The 24,128-nt window shown below is 34.7% G+C and overlaps 2 protein-coding genes across 2 annotated transcripts; both read right to left on the bottom strand.

The window, feature by feature from the left end:
• Window positions 1–1,049: 1,049 nt before the first annotated feature.
• On the bottom strand, window positions 1,050–2,024 carry LOC113236914 (cuticle protein 8-like). Its single transcript, XM_026473133.1, has 3 exons — window positions 2,013–2,024; window positions 1,679–1,912; window positions 1,050–1,307 (listed from the first exon to the last, which is right to left on the bottom strand). The coding sequence occupies exons 1-3, from the start codon at window positions 2,022–2,024 to the stop codon at window positions 1,050–1,052; spliced, it is 504 nt and encodes a 167-aa protein (XP_026328918.1).
• A 6,861-nt stretch (window positions 2,025–8,885) lies between these two features.
• Window positions 8,886–14,543, bottom strand: LOC113236723. Its single transcript, XM_026472884.1, has 4 exons — window positions 14,228–14,543; window positions 13,535–14,137; window positions 12,122–12,360; window positions 8,886–9,210 (listed from the first exon to the last, which is right to left on the bottom strand). Exons 1-4 carry the CDS (start codon window positions 14,237–14,239, stop codon window positions 8,886–8,888), a joined length of 1,179 nt encoding a protein of 392 aa, XP_026328669.1. The 5' UTR covers window positions 14,240–14,543.
• Window positions 14,544–24,128: the final 9,585 nt, after the last annotated feature.

The raw sequence follows: 24,128 nt of genomic DNA, 5'->3' as shown, positions 1-24,128 counted from the left end.
AAAATACTCGAAAGATGGCAGACTATTGTATATCAACATGATCAATATAAAATAGATTAAAGTTCCATTATTTTAAGTTTCTCATTTATAGTTTAATACTGGACGGACTTTTTGACCATCCTTATATTATATTTAGTTACCCGCATATGCGCTCGGCAGCCCTAATGCAACAATATTAGCGCCAATTGAGTACAATTTTATGCTGCCCTCAGTTCCATTTCAACAGCATAAAGGTACTTTAACAGGTGTAACAAATCGTTTGTCTTTTATGATTTGTACCCAAAAAATTGTACCCAATTGACACTAATACTCCTCCTGTATTAGGGCTGTCGAGCGTGCCTCTTGTGGAACTTTTGAGAAAGAACGGATGAATATGTATGGATGTATACTTTTTATATCAAAAGATCATGCATTTCAGTTGTATAGGTGAAATGTTGAAGTTCAGTTTTAATTTGCCCTCATTAAAATATTATAGATGTGTCTACGGTAAGTCGAGCTTTACGAACATTTAAATATAATATATCAGTTATGAGACATAGTGACAAAAATTACATTACATGGGATTTGTCAACTTATGTCTCAGGGTGACGGGTGCAGTGGTAGTGCCCCTCAAATCTTTGCGATTTAAAGCTCTGAGTGGCTCTGCAACTGTTACAGACAGGCGTGTAGCTTACCACCACGCCACCACGACTTAGTCGTCCCGTCAAGAAGCAAATAGTTCGTAGGATCTAGATTGACTTAGATTGACCTTAATATGTTAAGTCAAAGGTGACATTTCGATTAGGATTTACCGGCAATAGGAATTTAGTTACTATTGTAGACTATGAACATGTGCGCAAGCGGTTATTCAATTCAAAACTGATCGTCGAATTCTTAACTCGCTTTCACAGAAAATAAAAAGTCATATGAGACAGTTTTTCTTTTTTAGTGCGATGCTTGGGACTGAGGTGAAAAAATATGCCGTATTCTGTTCAAACTTATTTGTTTTATTACAATAAATAAATAGCTAACAGTCGTTATTGCGTCTATTTTACATATATGTTTTTTGCTTAGTGGTGGTAGTAAGAGAGCACGGGAGCGGCGGCCTTGACCACGACGGGGGAAGCGGTGGGAGCGGTGTTGTGCACCACTGCGTTGAAGCCATTGTGATCATCGGCGGTATACTCGACGGTCCTAATGGAGCCATCAGCTTCGTGGAAAGAGTAGGAGCCCTTCACCGTGTCACCGTCTCGCACTTCTTGCTGAGATTTCTGGTCGCCGGTGTGGCTGTCAGCAACTGAGTAAGTGTACTCGTACTTGGGATAGGCCTTAAAACAATGTAAATAAATTAGTTTATTTATTGTTTTTTCTTATAATATCAAGTGACGGAGCGAACAAGTCGTGCACGTGTTAAAGAGCTACACGCATGTCCATAACAGTTGCAGTGCACTCAAAGCTTTAAATAGCAAAGATCTGAGGGGCACTGCCACTGCGCCCGTCACAAGCCTGATGTGCCTGTAATTTTACCAGCTCCCCTATCCTTCAAAACCGGAACACAATTATGCTGTCATTACTGTTTGGCGGCAGAAATAGGTAAGGTTGCTACCGTACTACCCTGGACGAACTCTTTCACAAGGAGCTCTACTGCTACTGAATTTATGTTCTAAAAAATATTGGTTCCACATCTGAGATTTCTTACAATTTCTTCAGCTTGGTGAGCAATGACCTTAGCTACAGGTGCAGCATGGTAGGCAACGGGAGCGGCTTGGTAGGCAACAGGAGCGGCGTGGTAGGCAACGGGAGCTGAGGCCACGAGTTTGGGCTGGTCGTGGCGCACAATGCTCTGGGAAGACACAGCCGCGGCCGAGGAATATTGCGACACGGGTACGAGACCCGCCTGGGACACCGCCACCAATGCGCACAGAGCTATGAACTGAAATTGAATCACACTCGTTATAGAAATTCAACACGTAACCAACTTCTGTTACACACAGCGCACGCACTAAGAGTAAAATTATTATTTGTCAACTCACTTTGGAGAACATGTTGTTTGTCATGTGATCTATAAATTAATGATAACTACGTACCACATTTCTATTTTATATACCCGTTGATTACCAATACGTCATACAAGCAGTGGTAGCTGTCAAGCGAGCTTTGGGTGACCTTGCTAAGTCACACCATACTCCACATATCAGTGTGCCTGTTCTAAGCTTTAATGCGATACACATTATTTATAGTTTATTTGCTAATACAAAAACATGTTTCTTCCATATCTCAACCTGGAAGACAGTGTTTTCCTATTCTTAATTTACAATGAAAAAATTTAAAAAAAAAAGAAAAAACAACTATGAATAAAAATATTACTATTAATAAGATAAAAACTGGACTCGAACATCGCGCCCAGTTATTTTATTTGCATATTTTGGTTATGTTGAAGATAAATTGTACAGGGATAAAAATTTTATCGATATCACGTGGATGATTTTTGTTAAAAACAGATTTCTTAATTTGATTTGAAATCTTTTATTTACAATAACCTTTAAAGCAACAGGTCCGAACGATTTTACTATTTTCTAGTGTGTTGTGACTGTTTTTAGATTATACCTACCACACTACTTCCATGCATAGTTCTATTTAGATACTAACATTTATAACGTAAACAATTCCAACTTACGCTCTTGTAGCTTGTGAATTGCAAATCAAGTGTAATGTATTTCGTCCATACTAAAATAGTTTTGCGATTTTAAGGATAGGATTCGTAGGATAGGCAGTGGTGACCAAACTCTTCAACAGCATCACTTGGGATAGATTGTTCTTGCACTTAGTTATTGCCTGCAGCCAATATCCGGACTCCTTTCCAGTTAGCGATGAGATTATTTATAAACTGGTTCTGGTTTGGTTTTTCAGAGCAGTGCTTTCAAATTTGTTTTCGTTGTACTTGTATTGTGAGTTTATATTTGGCGCATTTATGAGTTTTCAGAGTTTAGTGCATCAGATACCCGAATAAGTTTCATTAGTTTATTTATTATTATTATGAGCCTATACTGTCCCACTGCTGAGCAAAGGCCTCCCTCCCCTGTCTACACACCTCTTTGTTTTGCGCCACTTAGGTCCAGTCCTTTAGGTGCGCGTCTAGCTGGTCTCTCCATCGACGCTTTGGCCTGCTGCATGGTCGTTTTCTATTTTTGGGGGTCCATTCTGTGGTGACCTGCGCCCACGACTCGTCTGACTTATGGCAGACGTGACCTGCCCAGTCCCATTTTAGTTTGCCGGCTTGTTGGCCCACATCTACGATTCGTGTTTTGGAGCGCCACTGTTCCTAATTCGGTCTGACAATTTGACTCCCAGGATGCTGCGCTCCATAGCTCGTTGGCAGACCCCAAGTTTGAACTTTTGCCATGCTGTCAGTACCCAGGTTTGTAGATGAGGATGGGTAGAATACACACGTCCATGAGTTTTCTTTTGAGCGTGAGTGGTAAGTCGCCTTTCATCAGATGTTTCATATTAAGTTTCATTAGATGGTAACAAAATTCTTAAGACTTAATTTAACTATTAAGTCAGTAATTAAATTAATACATTGATTGAACACTAAGAAAAATTCCTTGGATCCGGCTGAATTTGAACCAGCGCCTTCAGCATACCGTGTGTGACGCTCTCCCAACTGAGCTAACGAACAAACAGACCTTACAATTTTTTCTATGTGCTTGTTGCAGATTTGCTTTTGGTTTTTAACGTCATTTATAGTGCTTTTCTAAAGATTTTTTCCAAAAAAAAATTATCTAGTTCCATACTTGATTATGTACTTCGTTATTGTGTAATGTTCTGTTTTATTTTTACACGTAAAATATACGTGGAAAAGTTGTCAAATTGCAGAATTAGGTGTATACTCGTAGTTTTTTTATAATATCAAGTGACGCGAAGAACAAGTCGTGCGCCTGATGGTAAGCTACATGTCTGTCCATAAAAGTTGTAGTGCCACTCAGAGCTTTAAATCGCAAAGATCTGAGGGGCACTGGCACTGCGCCCGTCACCTTGAGACATAAGTTGACAAGTCATAAGTCCCATGTGCTTGTAATTTCACCAGCACCCTTATCCTTCTAAATCGGAACGCAGTAATGCTAACATTACAGCTTGGCGGCAGAAATAGGTAAGGTGTCAGTACTTACCTGGACGAACTCTTTTACAAGTAGCTCTACTGCTGCTAAATCTATAGATCTTTAAATTTAGATTAAATATTATTTAGATTTTTGTTCTAATTTCGATAAACTTTTAGTAGTGTTGGGGTGAGCGAACTTGTGTTTGTAACTTATCTACATAATTGATGCTTAAGCATTTAAAAGTATTGCGATAACAGGGCACAGATTTTTTGCAGCATCATGTAGATAAAAATGTGTTTTACGTTTCAATCTCAGTGAATTGACTAAAAGAAAATGTATGGATTAAATTTGGTATGAAAAGTAATTTTTCTGTTGAAAATTATTGTTAATCACGATTGTTACAATCGTGGGTTCTATGTCTTTTTAGTCGTTTTTATAGTCTAGCGCAGTAGTTGGACAGCGAAAAGGTTTGGATGGACGTTTTTCTGCACGCTCGTTGAATTTCGTGCAGTGGAAATTTTATGGATTACTTTTATTGTATATATTTTCATATACTCATGTACACTCGTGTGTCCTTTGTGTACGCGACATGTGGCCAGCAACCGCTTGCGACGAGTCGCACGAATAATGTGTACGGCGAAATAACTTCTACCTACCTTGTTCCCCGACGCATAAACGAGTTACCGCTAGAATTATGTAATTCTTTAACAACCACTAATATAAGAAGTTAACTTCAAAATCACTTTGTAAACAGCTTAATCAATTGCGATAAATTTGTTTGTTTATAAATGTATTTATCCAATTTCTGTATAATGTTTTTGGTTAATGATAGACTATTTATGCAAATTACTTAAATATTAGCAAAACTTTTCTGTTAGCAAATTGAACCTATTGTGTGGATATAGTTCGCATTACTACGAACCTTATTGGTTTAAAATGCGACTAGAAACATTGTTGTGTATTATGTTTTAAATGATAAATAAATTAAAAAAAAACATGTAGTTCCTCATAACTCTTGTTTGAAGTTATTAAGATTTAAAATTAATTGTTTCAGTCGTATCTATATCCCTATAGTTGACTGCTGTTGCATATGTATGTATAATATCCAGACAACCACACCAATTGCCTGGTCTCAAATTAGGGAGACCTTTATTATGGGTACTAGAGAACAAAAATTCATTTTGGGGCACTTCCTAGAACACCCAGACCAGAATCATTTGGAAAGTTCCTTTCCCAATTTGGTCCTACTGGGAATCGAACCCGGCACCTTCTTATCCAGCGCTCACTGTAAAAACCAATGGACCACTCATGTCACCAAATATTGAAATTCGTGTTTTTACAAATGAACAGTGACATGTAATTTTAACCAAAAAGTGTATTAAGTTTTACGGAATGACTAAGATACTCGTATTTTGAAAATAAATGTTGTTGTTTTTAGTTCTAAGAAAACTATTTCCTCGATTATTTTTCTATGTTTAGTAGCAGTAGACCTCGTTGTAAAAGAGTTCGTCCAGGGAAGTACTGCCACCTTACCTATTTTTGCCGCCAAGCAGTAATGTCAGCATTACTGTGTTCCGGTTTTGAAGGGTGAGGGTGCTAGTGAAACTACAGGCACATGAAATTTGTCAACTTGTATCTCAGGGTGACGGGCGCAGTGGCAGTGCCCCTCAGATCTTCGCGATTTAATACTCTGAGTGGCATTGCACCTATTATGTTCAGGCGTGTAGCTTACAATCAGGCGCACGACTTGCTCGTTCCGTCACTTGATATTATAAAAAAAATGTTACTATTATTTAATAAATAAAAAAAATTAGTCAACAATTATTTTGTTACGTAAAAATCGACAAATATCCTAGTGATGGTAGTAGTTGGGAGTGGCTTTGACTACTACGGGGCCAACTTTGAATACAAAACGCTGATGTTAGGCACTACCGTGATGTAACCGTTTTGGTACTTTGTTTTTAAAGAAAGAAAGGAGGAAAGATACGTTTATTCAGCTTAAGAAGATTCAAATAAAACAGAACAGGCAAAACAAATTAATGATGATTACATATACCTATAAGCTGAAACGGATCCAACTCAGCATATGACACAGCTCGTCCGCTGTAACACTGGTTTTCAGTTGGAATCGCTTTTATAAGATGAGACGGCACGTAAGTGCTAGTATAGTAAACACTAAAATTATGAAATATAACTTAAATATTAAATAAAAACAAGTAGAAAAATTACTAACAATAGGAACTATTACATGACTTGCATATATATAAAATACTGCATTTGTTAGTAATTATTATATGAATTTATTGTATGTGAAATACTGCATTTGTCAGGAATTGTTACAATATTTATCGAGTTCTTAAGTTTTGGCGATTGTTACACATAGGAAATGAAACTATTTTTCCAGATTTAAATCGCGTATATTTGTTTTGTCAAACAAACCAACGTTTCAGGACCTTTACAGGTCCCATGGTCATAGTTGACTGAACGTTGCTTTGTTTAGCCCGAAACGTTGGTTTGTTTGAAAAAACTAACTAAATATACGCGATTTAAATCCGGAAAAATAGTTTCGTCTCCTATATTACAATATTTTTTACGTTTTATGTAAGCAAATGTCTATGTAGTCTCGTGGGATGACTAGGAACCCTTTATGACCTTCGCACGCTTCCTTCTGGAAATCTCGGTTATTTTATAACCTGGTATATCTATCCGCAAAGGAGTACGTATATTCATATTTAGGGTAAGTACGTATCACAAACATTGCCTGTGATTGATTAACTATTCCAATTGTCTTCTCAGTCAATAACCGGCGTACCACTAAACATAAAGCTGATGTTTATTGTGTCTTAATTAATGTTTATAAATTCGGTCTCAAGATCTAATAATATTTGTTAGTTAAACAATGGTTGTAGTTTATAAGGGTTATTTTACGTTTCCTTCATTGCTAGGGAAAGTTTTAGCGACGGGAACAGCATGATGAAGTGACAACGGGGGGGAGGGTTTAATAGGTAACGGAAGCATCTCAAACAAATTCAAACTTAAATCAGCTTTATTTCAGATGTAATCAGAATACACTTGAAATCGTCACATTGATTAAACTGTACTGCTCAGTCGTAAGGCAAATTCCCCTAAGAAGAATGAGCTAGAAACTCTAGGGGTTGCTCTTTTGTAACTATATATTTGAATACATTTGTAATTTACAATATTTATTTGAAACATCTTAGATCGAGACTACATATAAGAGCTAAACGGGTCACTACCAAGGATTATTGTCATCCAAGTACGCAGAAGCTGAATAATAAAGCTTTAGTATAAAGTTTTTGTTTCACTTTAAACCAATGATATTATACTCTATAAACCTCTTAAATGGCAAATTTTGAATATCAACCGGAATGTTATTATAGGAGCTTATTCATTGCGACGGCCCAGTAAGAGCGGCGGGTAACCGATTGATGCACGTCGCGTCCGACTGGCTGGTCTGGAAATCTTTGGGGGAGGCCTTTGTTTAGCAGTGGACGTCTTCCGGCTAGTATGATGATGATTATGATGATGATGATACATTGCCCCTTAAATTGATTTGTGACTTTCCGAAGACAACAAGAACAGCTAGTTTATTTTTATTCCTCGTATTAATGTAAAATCTGTCACTATTTAAAAAAAATTACTACTCTTCTTAACATAAATTACATTTTCATAAATGTACTGTCTCGCTAGTGTAAGAATGTTAATCTCTTTAAGCTTATTTTTTTATGAATGCGCGCGGTGCGATGATCTGAAATTAAATTTCATATCTCATAAAGTATTTTTAAAAATTTTGGAAATGAGAACTTTGAGAAGTATGGACGTGACTGTGATGGATAGTTGCGTAACCGTGTGACAAGAGAGCGTTGCAGCGTGGAAGAAGTTATAGTGATAAAGATAAAAAAGGGACGTTTTGGTGATTCGGGCTCAAAGAAGATTGACAAAGCTGACTTATAAAGCGAATGTAAGTTGAGGACGTCCTAAAGAAAGGCCAGGTCAATAGTGACTTTAATCGACGAGCGGGTTTGAAAGCAAGTGTGTCATTATCGTAGCTAATGGAAAATTGTGGCTTTTGTCTTCCCCGATGGCAAAAGTGCGTGAATTTTAATATATACATTTCATTTTGTTTCTTTGTAATGTTTCAACAGTGAATAATGGTTATAGATTTAAGTTTATATATTTTATAATTGCTTAATCGACTTCGCACGTAAAGATTGCAAGCAAGTTGGCGCACCGAACGGCCTTGCCACAGGTCGTAGAGTTTAGCCGTTGGTTGCTGGTCCACATTCACTGATAGGACTAATGATTACGATTACAACATAATTTTTATTATACTTACATTTATTACAATAGTAGTCCAAAATTCCAAATTTTTATAAATAAAGAAATAATTTAAAAAATGTATCATTTCAATTTTATTTGAAATATGAGAATAGTAAAAATGTATCTAATTGTGACGATTTCTGAGAAAAGGGTTGTTACTTATACTCGAGTTACTAGTTTTCTTTCGCTGATAATAAGGTGAAAAGGTTGAATTATTTTTTTAAGCATTTTTGTATAAAACACCATCCACACTTTTTGTAAATAATGTACGAGTAGGTATTTTCTTAAGTGTAAATACTAAAAAACTGATCTGTCTAACAATATAACGACAAGGACCAACTACCTATATAAAACTTGATCTAGACCGTGGAAGCAATAGCCATGTCGACAACATTTACTTAGAAAATGTCACAACTTTGGCTATTATTAAAGTAATGAAAATAAATTAAATTTCTAAAATCTTCTTTATGAATGTATGGCGAATCTTATTTTTTTTTGTTTTGGGTACAAAATTGTTTTCTGATTCGATGGATTACGCTGCGGTATCGAGGATAATCTTGAAGCTCTCACATACATTTGTGTATTAGGTTCAAGAATGCCTAACACCGCGGGGTTGGCTCCAGAATGCAAAGCTACTCTTTGTGGAGCCAATGCCATGTTATAGGCTCGTGCAACGTTCAGTAAAAGGGTATGCATTTTCATATAGGATGACTTTTGTTGTGGTGCAGCACTCAGAACGGTCGGCGCGTTTTTTACAGCCATCACTTTTTTCACATCCATAGCATTATATCTGTAACCAATCAAATAGGATATGTTTTAGTAGCTGTAGAGGTCCTTGTGAAAGAGTTCGTCCAGGGAAGTACTGCCACCTTACCTATTTCTGCCGCTAAGTAATTATGTTAACATGACTGCGAACCGGTTTGGAAGGGTAAGGGTACTGGTGAAATTACAGGCACATGGGACTTGTCAACTTATGTCTCAGGATGACGGGCGCAGTGGCAGATTTAAAGCTCTGAAGTGCATTGCAACTATTATGAACAGGCGTGTCGTTTACCACCAGGCACACGTTTGTTCGTTCCGTCACTTGGTATTATATAAATAAAAACATAATTGTACTTATAATTCTAATAATGGGTGTGTTTTGAATAGAAAGTGGTAGATTATAAATTCTCGGCTGTTATTGTCTAGTTTAGGTAGCGTATTGTACTTTCTATACCGGATGGAAAATCAATGGGACATCAAGTGGATGTGTCTTAATGAAATGAAATGCTTAAGGTTAGTGTTTTGCTACTCATATATGAGCCACCTCCTTTGTACTATCGCTTGGTTAGTTTGTCAACACCCCTTATGCAAATGTCTCACCTCATGTCACACAGTATTGGAAAGAAAGAGCGTTGAAGCGGTTCTGGCGAAGTACATGACAACGACTAATGAAAGAACTCAAAGGACTGAGTAAGGCAAGCGCCCGGATCAACGAAACTCGTTACTGTGGTACATACACTATGATATGGTCTACGCAACTCGAGAGCACTCATTGATGTTATGAAATTTGCTTAGTATTATACATATATATTATGTTTGTAGAGCCGCTCCCGTTGGGGCAAACAATTTCTTGCCACTACCTCACCCCATTTGATGTAGGACATTGTTCTACATAATTTTTGAATTATTCAAATGGAGTACACTCAAACTCATTTCGATTTCATGTCCTATCCAACACTACTTAAGATAGCTAATATTACTTAACGAAAATATTTTTTTCTTATATTGACTTAATGTTTATTGGAGATATTTTATCCTTATCATTGGTCTTGTGGATTAAAATAATAAAACAGTGAGTGTCGTTTTTTTTGCATTTTTAGTTGGTTCGATTTCTGGATCAGGTGAGATTTTAAAAAGTTTGTGAAAGCGGTTATTCATATTACGAAAAATAGTAGAATATTTCCTTTAAGTCAAATAAGCTATCTTATGTATTTAAGGTAGTTGAGTATTTTCACCCTGTATAGTTTGGAAACGTCAGAACAGTATTTCACATGCACAAAATACATTTAAAGACATTATGAACGGTCATTACCAACATTAATAGGGCTAAATACTGCAATCAGTATTATTTTGAGATGGGTGTTTTAGGGCAACAATTAATACGTTTTATCTAGTAATAATCACCAATCAACAGGAACCTTATATTTAAAGCAGGTAAATTTTTTAGCGAACTGATTGTCCATCAAGTTTTGTGTAATAATAACATACAAGAATTGTGTAATAATAAACATAGTAGTGGACATCAATGAAACTTAAAACAAACAACGTGTATGGTAAAAGGACTAAATAGTATTCAGTTCCTACATTATTTAACGGTTGTATAGTAACAAATGTTTTAAAAGTTAGTAGAAAGTGTATTAAAAATGTAATATAATTTTTTCTAACCGACTTAAAAAAGGAGACTCTTAATTCGACTGTATTTTTTTGTGTGTATGTCACGCGATTACTTCGACATTTGTGAACAGATTTGGATTAGTTTTTTTTTTATTTTAAAAGGAGTAAGTACCTCAGTACTTGTTCCATTGAAATTTGAAGAAAACGTTCTACCTCGAAGTATGGCAATTTAGGGGATTAATCGTGTTTATTTTGCACCTATTTTTCGTGAAGCGATTTTCATAAAACTTGGTAAATAGAAGTAATTTCATAAATTTTTGAGGTCGGTTTTTTGTTATAAAAAAGTTACAAAATGTTATAAAGTTATGATATATTAGATACTATGTAGGGAAAATATTGACGACTGTACAGTTACAGTTACCCAGTGGTAACATTATGTTTATGGGTAATTTTCAGGTAAGTTTTTTGTACTCAATTTTCGTGACAAGTTTTTTTATTTAAATATTTGTAGAATATCATCATGAAGTATCACTTAATATTCGAGTGTGGTAACCTGAAATATTCTTTAACATTTCACAATTCTAGTAATTTAATAATAAAAATTGTCCTACTGATGTAACCAAATTCTCCCGACATAGTTTTATGAAGGTTGGGAGAATCTTATCTCTGTTTACAAAAATGTCATTATAAGAATAAATAAATAAAAAAGTGTCAAATGCCGAAACACTGGTATAGATCTAATAAACAATATAATATTAATTATTAATTCTTAATCGTTAACTGCCTCCGTGGCCGAACGGTTACCATGCCGGACTGCCAGGCAGAGGCCCCAGGTTCGATTCCCGGGCCGGGAAAAATATTTGTATGGCCTACATTTATTTCTCTAGTGAGTTTGCGTGTAATTTGTGGTTGTCTATGTGTGTGTCCATGACACCCGCGACACAGGGTTTTCCCTAGTGCGGGGCTATGTAGAGTGTATGCGTTATTATTATTATTATATCATTATAATAATTTTAAGTTAATAAAATTCATATTGTTAAAATAAAATAATTTGTCAAATATATGAAGTGTAAATTGGAATGTTCTTTTTTAAATAAAAATATAAGGTATTAATTAATAACCTTTGTAACTATAGTGGAAAAAATAAAGGGGTTTGCATTAATATTAGGCATAACTGGCAACTTTACCACCTCAGTGTAACCGTGACCATGGGACCTGTAAAGGACCCAAACGTTGGTTTGTTTGAAAAAACAAATACACGCGATTTTAATCTGGAAAAATAGTTTCATTTCCTATAACAAAATAATAAATATGGTAATACTTACAGTTTTGGTTTTGGCAAAATCAATTGCTGATGATTTCTAGGGAATATGTAACTGTAGTGTTTGTGTTGTGGAGGTAGTATCATTGTGGTGGTCATTGGACGAGGGCTGGTTGTTGTCACTTTGGAGGTATTCTTGTGTTCAGCAGTACCGAGAGAGAAATAAACGTTCTGAGTACTCATCTCCGGTTGTTGTCTTTTGTTCGACAGATGGCTAAATTTGTAAGGTATTATGACATTCACCTGAAATAAAGACGCAATACTGAAGTGAGAACGTTTGCATACCACTGAAAAAGATTCAAACTCAAGCATGGCTAGCACCACTCTTTTTATTTGTCTGTAATTTAGATAAGTAATTGTAACACGCGTTTTAATAGTAAAGTAAAAAAAAATTTAATGCCATTTAAAGCTGAATCTCAGAGAAGGTAAACATGTTTGGGGCACAAATACATTCTACGTAAGTTTTACGTTATATCTATTTATTTATATACCAGTATATTCAAGTAGATAATATAGATTACCGATAGGCGCGATTTTGAGGAACTCATGCGTGACTAAAAAATAAATTTATTGAAGAATCTCTGTAAGAGCATGTACAGTAAATGATATCTGTGAATGGCAGATTATACTAATGACGATTAGATTTAATAAATGACAAATTTCATATAAGACACCATACTTGCTACAATGTAACAAACAGGTGCTCAAGATAACAAATGGAAAGAACTTGCAGATACTATAAAAGATATAAGTCCACAGACCAAGAGATAAGTATATTAAAAGGGTTTAGTCTGTAATTGACGCATTTTACAAATACTCAACCATAATCAAGAAACGGATGATTCCAAAATCCGATTTAGAAAAAGAGCTAGTAAAAAAAGATCGATTCTAGATTTTACATACGTAAACACAACGCTAACAACAAATTCCAGAGATTCGTACATACAGAACATATATTATTTATCACGAGTCGAGAATTCTTGGACGCAAATTCCACTAATATACCTAATTTTCAAATTATTATAATTTTAGCAAATGATTGCGTATACTAAAACAAGCTCAAAAACTGTTTAGGTGTAACTGAAAAAACCGAACTGTTTTGCTTTTTACTACACAAAAACAGATTTCTTAAAGTTCAATGGCACCCAACGTTTTGAAAAATTACTTTAGATATAATTAATGCCTTAGATATAAATAAATATATTACTAATTAATTAATAACATGGAACTACCTTTTAAAAAGGATTACTTTTGAAAGTGTGTCTCGATAAAGTATGTATCATGTGACCTATGATAAGCCACAACACAAATTCATCGAAATAAAATCCTGAAAATCATGAATTTCAGAGCGCCAAAGTCATTGCAATAGCACGTATGACTAGTTTTAAGTAAGGTAAATGTAGGAGTTTGTGATTACCATTTTTTGAGGCACATTGTTAATAGATTCAGCAGGACTAGCCGAAAGATTCTTGAACACAACATTTGTTCCTGGGCTACGGTTGACAGATCGCAATACTTCAACATTGTGTCCAGGAATGTAATCCAAATGTGGCAATGGTTGTTGCTGCAGATCTTTTGCTTTTGTTTTGTTTGTTACTGGTGCTCCAGTTGCCACAAATCTTGGTTCCAAATGATCAGTTTTTACTGTAGTTGTAGTAGGAGGAGCAGTGAGACGGTTCGGCGACTTCAAAGCTTCTTTAATTTCATCGAAATTTCTGATGCTGACATCATGTGGACTGTGTACTTTATTATACAATCTACTCGATGATTTAACAAGAGGGGCGTATTGAATATTTATGTAGTTGGTTGGATTAAAATTATAATGGTGTGGTTGACGGTCTAGTGTATCATGATCTGGACTGGGCGAGGAATATAAATGTACGGTATTATATTGGAACGATAATGGTGTATCATCTCTCTGGAATCCTGGCGATGATAGGTCTGTATTTACTGCTATCGAGTGATAAGGGGCCGGATATTCACCGGAACACGCCGATACTACTAATATTGTTATCACAATCTGCAACATATTTTTTAAAATATTTAAAGTTAAGTTTTAACGGTATTATTTTAAAGAATACTAAGAAACACGTTTTTCATCACAACTTACATTTCTGAACATTTTGTTATTTTGATTATACTGCAACCGTGTTTGTTATTTTGGTATAAATGCAAAAAAAGCAAAAGTTGAAATTGTTTGAAAGGAATAGAGGTCACTTCACTTTTATACAAATGAGTTTGATCACAAAAAGGAATCACTGGGTATTTAAGAATTAGGAACTACGTAGAGTGACGCTGATTATTTAACCGCTTTCGGTGTGTGTCCTGTAATGGATTCGTACAAAATTTAAAACTTTCACTTGAGTTTCTGAACAAAAGACCGTGTATCACTTTAATCACTATTGTCAATGTACGACTGAGAGTCTGGCAGCTACTGATTGAGTGACGGCTGCGCACTTGCCGCTACGGTTATGTGTCCATTTCAAGTGCTTATGCATGATGTCAACCGTAGGCCATTATTTTTCAGGGCCTATTGTTTTCAGATGAGAAGTGTTACATCACTTAGTAGAGCTCGATCGCATTAGGTGTCGAAATGCAAAGAAAAATTATTTTAGAATAATCAAATAGATACAAAGTCAAAATTCTGTCATTATGACATTATTCAGTAAAGTTACATATTCGTTTATAGTATATTCTAAATTCAACTTACGGTTCTTGGATCCCAGGGCGTTGGGCGGCGATGGCGCGAACGTGCTTGATTACCTAAACTTCCTCTTACAAGCGTTCCATTCCAATGGTTCCAGGTCCAATTTTTGGGAATGTGACCTATTTATAGAAAAATATGAGAGAAGTAGCTAGACAGCGGAATTTACAAAAGACTTGCTCCGCCTATGGGGCACACCATCGCCGATGACGCACGGCACACATGAACGATCAGACAGCTAATTTACTGAAAAATTTGATTTTGTTTATTCACCCTACACTTTTTTTGTTATATTTAATCTATAATAACAATTGACAGAACAGACAAGTCGTGCGCCTTATGGTAAGCTGCACGCATGTCCATAACAGTTGAATTGCCAATCAGAACTTTAAATCGCAAAAATGTGTTAAAAAAAATTACGTAATAGTGAAAATCTATTTAAATTACGTTGTTTTCAATTATTTTTCCATACTTTTATGAAGAAAATAAATTTATCAATATCCACCGTTCTTTACATATCTAAAAATTGGAGTCTTTTTTTCTACTTTTTTACTTGAATGTACAACCGATGTAATGTAATAACCGCTCCTGGCCTCAAGACTCATTTCGACTCTTGTTCGGTAGATTAGGACTCAGGAAAATTTCCATCGTCACCCTCTATGCCATTCTGTCTTTGGCACACTGATCTGATCTGATCAACAGACGTATTTGACGAAGTGCTTGAACGCTCAAATGTTCCGTTATCAAAAAAAATTGATGTTACAATCGAACCATGGTGACTGGCTTAGCAGGAGAGGTTCCTGCGAAAGAGTTAGTCCAGTGAAGTAGTGTTACTTTACCTATTTTTGGACCGTTACTGTATTCTGATTTTGAAGAGTAAAGGTGCTGGTGAAGTTAGAGGTATAATTAAGGGACTTGTCAACTTATGTCTGAAGGTGACAGGCACCGTGGCAGTGCCTCTTAGATCTTTGCAATTTGAAGCTCTGAATGACACTGCAACTGCTATGTACAGGTGTGTCGCTTACTAAAAGGCGCGGGACTTGTTCGTCTCCGTCATTTGGTGCCATAAAAAAATAATAATTCCACGTAAACAATTATAATGTCTAGTTTTACATGCGTAACAAATGTCAGTTCCTCGTAGGGAATTGTAAAAAAATCCATACAAATCACAAAATTGGTCAAAGCACAATAGCTGACATCAGGTATAGACGCGTAAAAAAGTTAGTCTGCGAACATGTCGTAGATAAACCTACACGTTTAATTATTAAGTTTGACAAACCACAGATCCTTGTAAAAGAAAGTCCGTTTTCCACCTGGGATGCTACGAGAGATCAATGAAATTGAAAACCATCCTAATTTCAACAGGGAAGATGGTTTCTTCGTACCAAAAAATTTCAAGTAGACTCACTAATATGTTTTATTTTGTTTCTCATTTCCTTTTCTTTAATAACTTTAATTTTGAAAAAACATACATTAATGTAACATTTTGGCATGACGTTTGTGGAGTAAATTGGAATGTCCTTGGGTAAATAAAAAATAAGGCATTTATATTAATTAATTTTGTAGATAGCTACAAACAGTAGTATCTACAAAATGGTTTTACATAACTGGTTGATGACTTCACCATCACAGCCATCCGTCATCTGTAAAGAACCCGAAACGTTGGTTTGTTTGAAAAATCAAATATGTATATGCGTTGTAGATGGAGATAAATAGTTTTATTTACTATGTGTTATTAATCCTGTCATTCGACTGACAAATTAGTAATCTACTAATTTTCGTATTCGAATGACCTGAATGACCATTCAATATTAATCTATAGATTCCATAGAGCATTTTTGCCTAGCTCTCTCTGACATATGGTAAGAACCAAATTCAAATTCAAATTCTTTATTGCGTATCATGTGTACATTTGTAGTTATTAAAATTTTATTATGAATCAAACTTGAAACATGCAAGGGCGCTGCAATGTTAAAAATTAATTTTATTTATAAATTCAAAAGTAAATAAAATTGGTCCATATTAAATTAAAAATTAAATTGCATTACAAAATAATTAAATTCAATAAAATTAGGCAAATTATACATATAAAAAGAAATTAAAGTAAATATGGCTACGCATATTATTTATGAAAATTGATTAAATAAAATTGAAAGAATAAAAGGGGTAACCATCGTGACACAAATAAAATTCTAATTAATTATTTAAGTATTCCTGAAGTGAATAAAAACAATTGGGAATAAGTACATTTTTAGAATAATCTAATTACATTTCCTTCAGCTTTAACAATATAGATAACCGTAAACGTGATGGGGACAGGGCTATTTTAATATGAACGTGGTGAATGGTTCCGAGTAGTTCCGACATAATAATCATTCGCAATTATTCGAATTATTCAAGTCGAGTCGAATGATTGTGCTTGGATTGGAATGATTTGTCCACTCGAATGATTAATATTAGTAACATTGAAAGTCGCGCATCGCTACTATGGATAGCAATCGCGGAAACATAATTTTTAGTTTAAATTAGGTATATGGCACAAAATTATTATTTTTGATTATATATGATTTTTTTTCGTAAATATATCTTGATTTTGTAATCGTTGGAAACTGCAATGATTAGAGTAATCTATAAGCAAGAGCACTCTTAGATTTACAGGTTGTATTGTGAATAGTTTTTATTCTAAAAGGTTTAGAGTCAATTTAAATCATAATAGTGTAAGATTTAGAATGTTTTTGCGTGATACTATATTCAAGTTACGATTTTTTTAAAGGCACTATATCAGTTATAAGCATTTGCTTATATGCTAATATATATAATAATGCTTTTCTTTATTTCGGTGTAAACTAATGAACATTGTTTCATTGAATAAGAACTCAAATATGTTAAATCGACTTCTATAGTTTCTACAACTTCAAGATATTTCGTGTAGAGAACTACAATATGCTAAAAAGTAGCTTAGAAACGCAATAATGATTCTTAATGCAGGTTAATCGATCGATTATGTCACCTTTTTCAACAACAATGTGATTACGACAGTATATGTTATATCGGCCTGCATTGTGGGCTTGTTACTTACATAAACATCTGGGGATCAATTTGGGGATTTGGATCGTTCGTTTCGAATATTGTTTGGGAAACGTATTTATCAATGTCATTTACGCATATGTAACACTAGGATTGATTAAGCCATGTGGCATCATAGATTTTTTGTTAGGAGTTTTATTTAAAATCAGTCGCTTAACGTACAAGTGGGTATATTTTTTTACTTTACTGCGTTCCGGTTTGAAAGAGTAAGGGTGCTGGTGAAAGTACAAGCACATGGGACTTGTCAATTTATGTTTCACGGTGACAGGCGCAGTGGCAGTGCCACTCAGATCTTTGCGATTTAAAGCTCTGAGTGACACTACTGTAACTGTTATGGATAGGCGTGTCGCTTACCACCAGGCGCACGACTTGTTCATACCATCACATGGTATTGATCCAATAGTGGAGCATAAACTGGATCTATGGCATAAACAATTATAAGATAATATAGAGCAGAATAGTTCAAAACCTTAAAGAAAGGCCACGACCTTCAAACTAAATTAAATAATAATAATAACAACTGAGGGCCTATTACTGCCCTCACAAATAGAAATACAATAATAATAAGGAACTTGGATGCATACTACTAACTGATTAACTTATTACATAAAATATAAAAAGATCACTGTGTAGTTTGTAAGCCTCACTATGGCTCAAAGAAGTGCACACTCAGTGCTCTCCTTGCCGAAATCACACTCGTAAGTTATAATGATACGCTTACACTGTGGCCACACTTGACATAAAAGGTGACTATGATACTTTTTTTTTAATGGAAAATGATCCTGTTTTAATAATTTTTTAAATTTATTTTATGAGTATGTAAATATTTTGTATGAAGGAACTTTTATAAGTTTCTCCATGTTAGTCAGTGTAGTAGTCAGTTGGCGCCATGGTAAAAAAAACCATTCAAACCTTATACAAAGATCTGTAACTCAGTTGGTAAGAAGGGTAGGCACGATGAGGCAACAGACACTGATTCGAGTTCAATCGGACCAAAGGAATTTTACTTTGTGTTTGTTCCATCTTTGTGTCAATAATTAGGAACAAAATGGTATGGTAATAAAACCATTACGATATTCAATAAAATACATTGTTAGGATTTGCATAGCGTATCTAATTATAAATTGACTTTTTTTATTTACAACATCTTATAAAAGTAATTGAAAATCGAACTACTTTTTTGGATCTAAATCGTGTATATTTGTTTAATTATATTTATAATAAACCAATGTTTCGAGTACTTAACAGTTTGCAGTAATATTAGACATACTTGTAAGTAGTTTATGATTACCACAGACAGATAGCCGTGACCGTGGGACCTGTAAAGAGTCCGAAATTACTTGACTTACCGTTGTTAGTTGCTTTTTTAAAGATTTATTTTATATAATTTTATATTTGATGTAATTGAATTTTTATTATTACATTTGTTATATAATCAGTTAGGCCTATAAAATAACAAAACAAAAGATTCTATTTTATTTTATTCTATTTTAGTCTGATAATTTACTTTGTTCTTTTAGTACTTATTGACCAACTTTGTAACTTAGTGGGGGTACTCCATGAAGAGACCGCGATAAAATTAACTTAGCAAAATGGACTTTTCAATGAGGGTTTTGGTCTGGGGAATAATTATTTAGAGATATCCTCGAAGCTCATTGTTACTGTAGGTAATTGTCGTTATTGTTTGGCTCATTCACTAATATTTTATCGATATACAAGAGCTTAATCTGTAACATTGGAATAATGAAGTTACATTGTTACGAAAATCATAATTAAGCTGATATAGTAGTAGGCAAGTTCGATGGAAGACAAGTTGTTGACATACGCGTGGAGGCTGGAGGCCAATGCCTCGGGCGCAATTTAATTAGTCTAAGTGACAAGATATTAGCGATTAATTGTAATAATGATAAACAATTATTTTTGACTTTGTTTTAATATCACTACAATAAGTTTTATGATTGTGGTGATTCAGATAGTTGTACGAAATGTAACAAGCGAAACCAGTTTTTGCTGAATAATTTTAACTTGTAATTGGACGTGACTTTACAGGTTTAAATAAATGTTCAAATAATTTTTAAACATGTACGTAATATCGTATTATAAAAAAATTCAGGTTCTTTAACAAAGAAAATATTATCGTGGGTTTTTACCATTCTAGAACTAAACTGTATAAGCAAAATTGTAAGGCCGTTACCTAACGGTTGTTACGTAATAACTTGTATTGTAGTGGGTATTATCGTGTTTTTAAAAAGCATTGTCGCTATTTCTGCCACCTGGCTCCCATTGTAGTGTTTCACTGCTCCGTGTGTATGTTTCATTCAATAGTAGTAACATGGAAAAGAACGTGTGTAGCAAATTGTTTTTAGTAGACAGTATTTAATACAATAGAAAACATTTATAATTGATATTGTATTTAATCGTCACCTTACTATTAAAACTTTCAACGTCCATATTTTAAATATTTACAGGAGAAGGAAAAGAATACTAAAAAAATTCTATTCTATTTAAATTTATCAGTACTATATCGGTATAATTTTTTTAGAATAGCTATCGACTGTGTTGAATTTGATCATAGTGAAGGTATTTTAAAATTAGGGCGTAATGAGCGGTGCACAAGTCTAAGGTAGATATCTATGGTGATCTATGTAGCAAGTTTATGTCGTATATTGGAAATAATTTCTAGCCGATTGTTCGTCATGGTTGAAAATCTCCTTGGCGTACCTCAAGGCTCTATATTTGAACCATTATTATTATATTTTCAGTAATTTATTGTTTAACGTATCCTTTATATATAAAAATCCTTTTGCAACTATCATGTTGAACTAAATTGATGACCTCAGTGGCTCAACGGTATACACTGTGAGTGTTGAATGAGGAGATCCCTCTACTACACTATTTTTTTTGTTTGTTGATAAATTGAGTAAAATAGTATGGTTTATTAAATAATTATCCAGATTAGATTGTCAGTGTGGGGTTGTTTTACCCGATTGCATAATCCCGGCAAATGCCGTGTGGGGACTCTGAAACTTTGTTGTTTAGTTGTTAAGCTTCATTTCACATATGTGTATGTAAACACTTTATTGTATCACAAAACAAATTATAATTTGTTAACAACAATTGTTAGTACATAAAGGCAAACTTATTCCATGACTGGATTTTTTCTAACTAACCATCGAAAGGCGAAAGGCATTGAGAGGTAAAAGTTGGATCCAGGATAGTAGTAGAAACATTTAGAGGGGTTAAGGTCTAGCTTATTACCGACACAGTAGTCGTCAAGACGAGATAAATCGGATTGGAGAGCAGTAGCGTCAACAACTAAAGAAATCTTGGCAAATATTTTCATATCACCTGCGGAGCTCAGCAGATTAGAGACGCGAAAGCAATTACCAATATCGTTAATAAAAGTATTAAAAAGCAGCGGCCCTAATAATGAACCTCGTGGTACACCGCTAGGCATAGTAACCCAACTGGATATATAATTATTAACGACTACCGCTTGAGATCTATTATTAATATACGAAGAGAATCACCGCAAAAGATCACCCCTGATACTAATTTCGAAAAGTTTAGTCAAAAGGATAACATTATCAATTCTATCAAATGCTTTACTGTAATCCGTATAGATGGCATCTACTTGGTATCCTTTGATCATAGACGGTGAGATGTATTAATTTAACAATACTAGCTTTGATACTGTAGACCTTTTTCGAAGGAAGTCATGTTGAGTATGACTAAATGAGTTTTTCAAAGCCGAATAAACTTGGGTATAAACAATTTTTTCTATCACCTTAGACAAAATACACAATTTAGAGATGGGTCTATAGTTAGTTACATCTGTTTTGGAACCTTTCTTTAGGACAGGGGTAGTAACCGCGGATTTCCAAAGTGCTGGTACACATTAACATTCTGCAAAAGAACGTTGAAACAGTAATTTAACTGGCTTAGTAACGCTGTTAGCACAGTTAATTAAAAATAGTAACTGGTAAGTGATCCGGACCTGCAGATTTACTTGGATCGAGTTTGCGTAATAAGTCAGTAAGCATATCAGAATTCATACTTATGCTTGCAATATCAGAAATTGTATTACAATCATCAGCCATTACCAAACCAGAACCAATGGATGGTGTAGTAGCCAAAAAGGTTGTTTTAAAATAGTCCGAAAAGGCATTACAAACATCACTGCCACTATTAACACTAGTGCTACCATATCGCAGACTACTAGGAATACCGTGAGAGCTGGACCGAGATTAAATAAATGACCAGAACTGTTTGGGATGTTTTGCAATATTATTTTCAATGGAGTTTGTGTAGTTCAAAAAGCATTGCTTTTCCAGTAACTTCACCCGAGCCCTCTGATGCTCAAAAGACAACAAATCACACTTGTTGCCATATATTTTATACCTACGGTGATACTTATATTTTTCTTTTATAGCTTTCTTTAGAGATGATGTATACCAAACAGGAAAAGTAGTCGAAGTAACAACCTTATTTGGAACATATTGTTCTCTAATTTGTCGAAACTTAACAAAAATATTCAACGCATTGATCCAATGTACGATTTAAAAATTATCTATCCCAGTCAATTGTTGATAGTTCGGCATTTATTAAATCATAGTTGGCTTTATTATAAAAATATTTAATAGTTGGAGCTGACTTTAAACTGGTAACTGTAATAAATTGTATAGAAATAATCAATGCTTTGTATCTACGCATTCTGAGACTATTAATGTGTCATTACATAGTACAAGGTCCAAAATCTTATTATCTTTGTTCCTTACACCGTTGTATTGGTTTAGGTTATGTAAATTTAATTCATCTGCCAATATGCACTCATCGCTAGAAGAATAATTAGACGATGTATAAAAACTATGGTTTAATGACCAACAAATTCCACTTAAATTAAAATCGCCGATAATTAAGAATTTATCGTTAGTGTTAGTAAGCCTAATCTCTCCTAGTTTATTTAAGAAATTATGCAATTGTAAAGAAAAAGAATTATCCCCTCTTTTGTTTACATAGATACAAAGCACATATGTGCATATTAATAATGTCATTACTAGAGGATTTCATTCACAAAGTTAGCCATAAATCCTCCGCTGAGGATTGATAAGTTGGTTGAGGAGTGACAGCCAGTTCCTTACGGGTAGCAATAAGTACCCCAGCGCCAATTCTCACCAGTCAACGTATAATCGCGGTCACGCCGCCATACTACATCATCATCATTCAGCCATACGATGCCCACTGCTGGGCATAGGCCTCCTCCAACGATCTCCACGACGATCGGTCCTGCGCTGCCCGCATCCATTGTCTTCCCGTGACCTCCACCAGATTGGCAGAGTCGGCCTACCCATTGAACGTCGTCCGGTGCGCGGCCGCCATTGAAGAACCTTTCCGCCCCAACGGCCATCGGTTCGCCTAGCTATGTGCCCCGCCCACTGCCACTTCAGCTGAGCAATTCTTCGAGCTATGTCGGTTACTATTTCTGATTCTATCCATACTACATACCTACCATCAAATAGTTCGGAGTCCGTAATTCCGTCCGCTAGCCACGTTTCCGTCAGCACAATAATATCATAAGACTTAGTAAGCAAATTGCAATAAAATACTATTGTTTTGGTACGAAGCCCCCTACAATTTTGACAGTAGACAGAAGGATAATATAAATTATTTATAGTATTAGCCATTAATAAACAATTAATAAATAATTAATTATTCTATGTAATTACCGAGAATGTATAATTTATTTTTTTATTTATTTTTAAAACTAGTGGAATAATTTCACAAAAATAATTGAATATCATGATGAAACACCATGAAATTCAATAAAAACTTAAAAAATATACATAAAAAGTCAAGCAAAACAAGTCGCTGCTCTCTTATATTCTAAGCTTGTTTAATCCATTCGCCCGAACAATATATGCGAAAAGAGATATGTAACGCATTATGACAGACCGGTCAGCTATGCAGCTCGCTATCCCTGACCTTATAACTGTGGCACTGGTACTACGTGTGTTATTTGGGTGTCTGTCTATACGTTAGATGATTGGTTGTTCGATTTTGTGACCTACATAAGAGTAGACAAACGCAATTATGGATTATTGTTTTTTTGTTTATATGATTGATCTTCTATAGTTAATGTATGAACGTAACGAATAAGGAATTTTGTACTAAGCAATATCTGACATTGGAATAGAATTTTTTTTGTGGAATTGAAAAAAAA

Source organism: Hyposmocoma kahamanoa, unplaced genomic scaffold, assembly GCF_003589595.1.
Source record: "Hyposmocoma kahamanoa isolate Upper Pololo Valley unplaced genomic scaffold, ASM358959v1 92, whole genome shotgun sequence".
In the NCBI taxonomy this organism is placed as follows: Eukaryota; Metazoa; Arthropoda; class Insecta; order Lepidoptera; family Cosmopterigidae; genus Hyposmocoma; species Hyposmocoma kahamanoa.
Note: the sequence above shows the minus strand (reverse complement) of the source record. Positions and strands in the feature narration are given on the sequence as shown.

Excerpts from the sequence above, each read along its gene's own strand:
- LOC113236723 (XM_026472884.1), bottom strand. Across the intron at positions 12,361-13,534 it reads ACAATGTGCCTCAAAAAATG|GTGAATGTCATAATACCTTA; the intron begins GTAATCACAAAC and ends TCTTTATTTCAG. Across the intron at positions 9,211-12,121 it reads ATTTTGCCAAAACCAAAACT|ATATAATGCTATGGATGTGA; the intron begins GTAAGTATTACC and ends GATTGGTTACAG.
- LOC113236914 (XM_026473133.1), bottom strand. Across the intron at positions 1,308-1,678 it reads CTCACCAAGCTGAAGAAATT|GCCTATCCCAAGTACGAGTA; the intron begins GTAAGAAATCTC and ends CATTGTTTTAAG.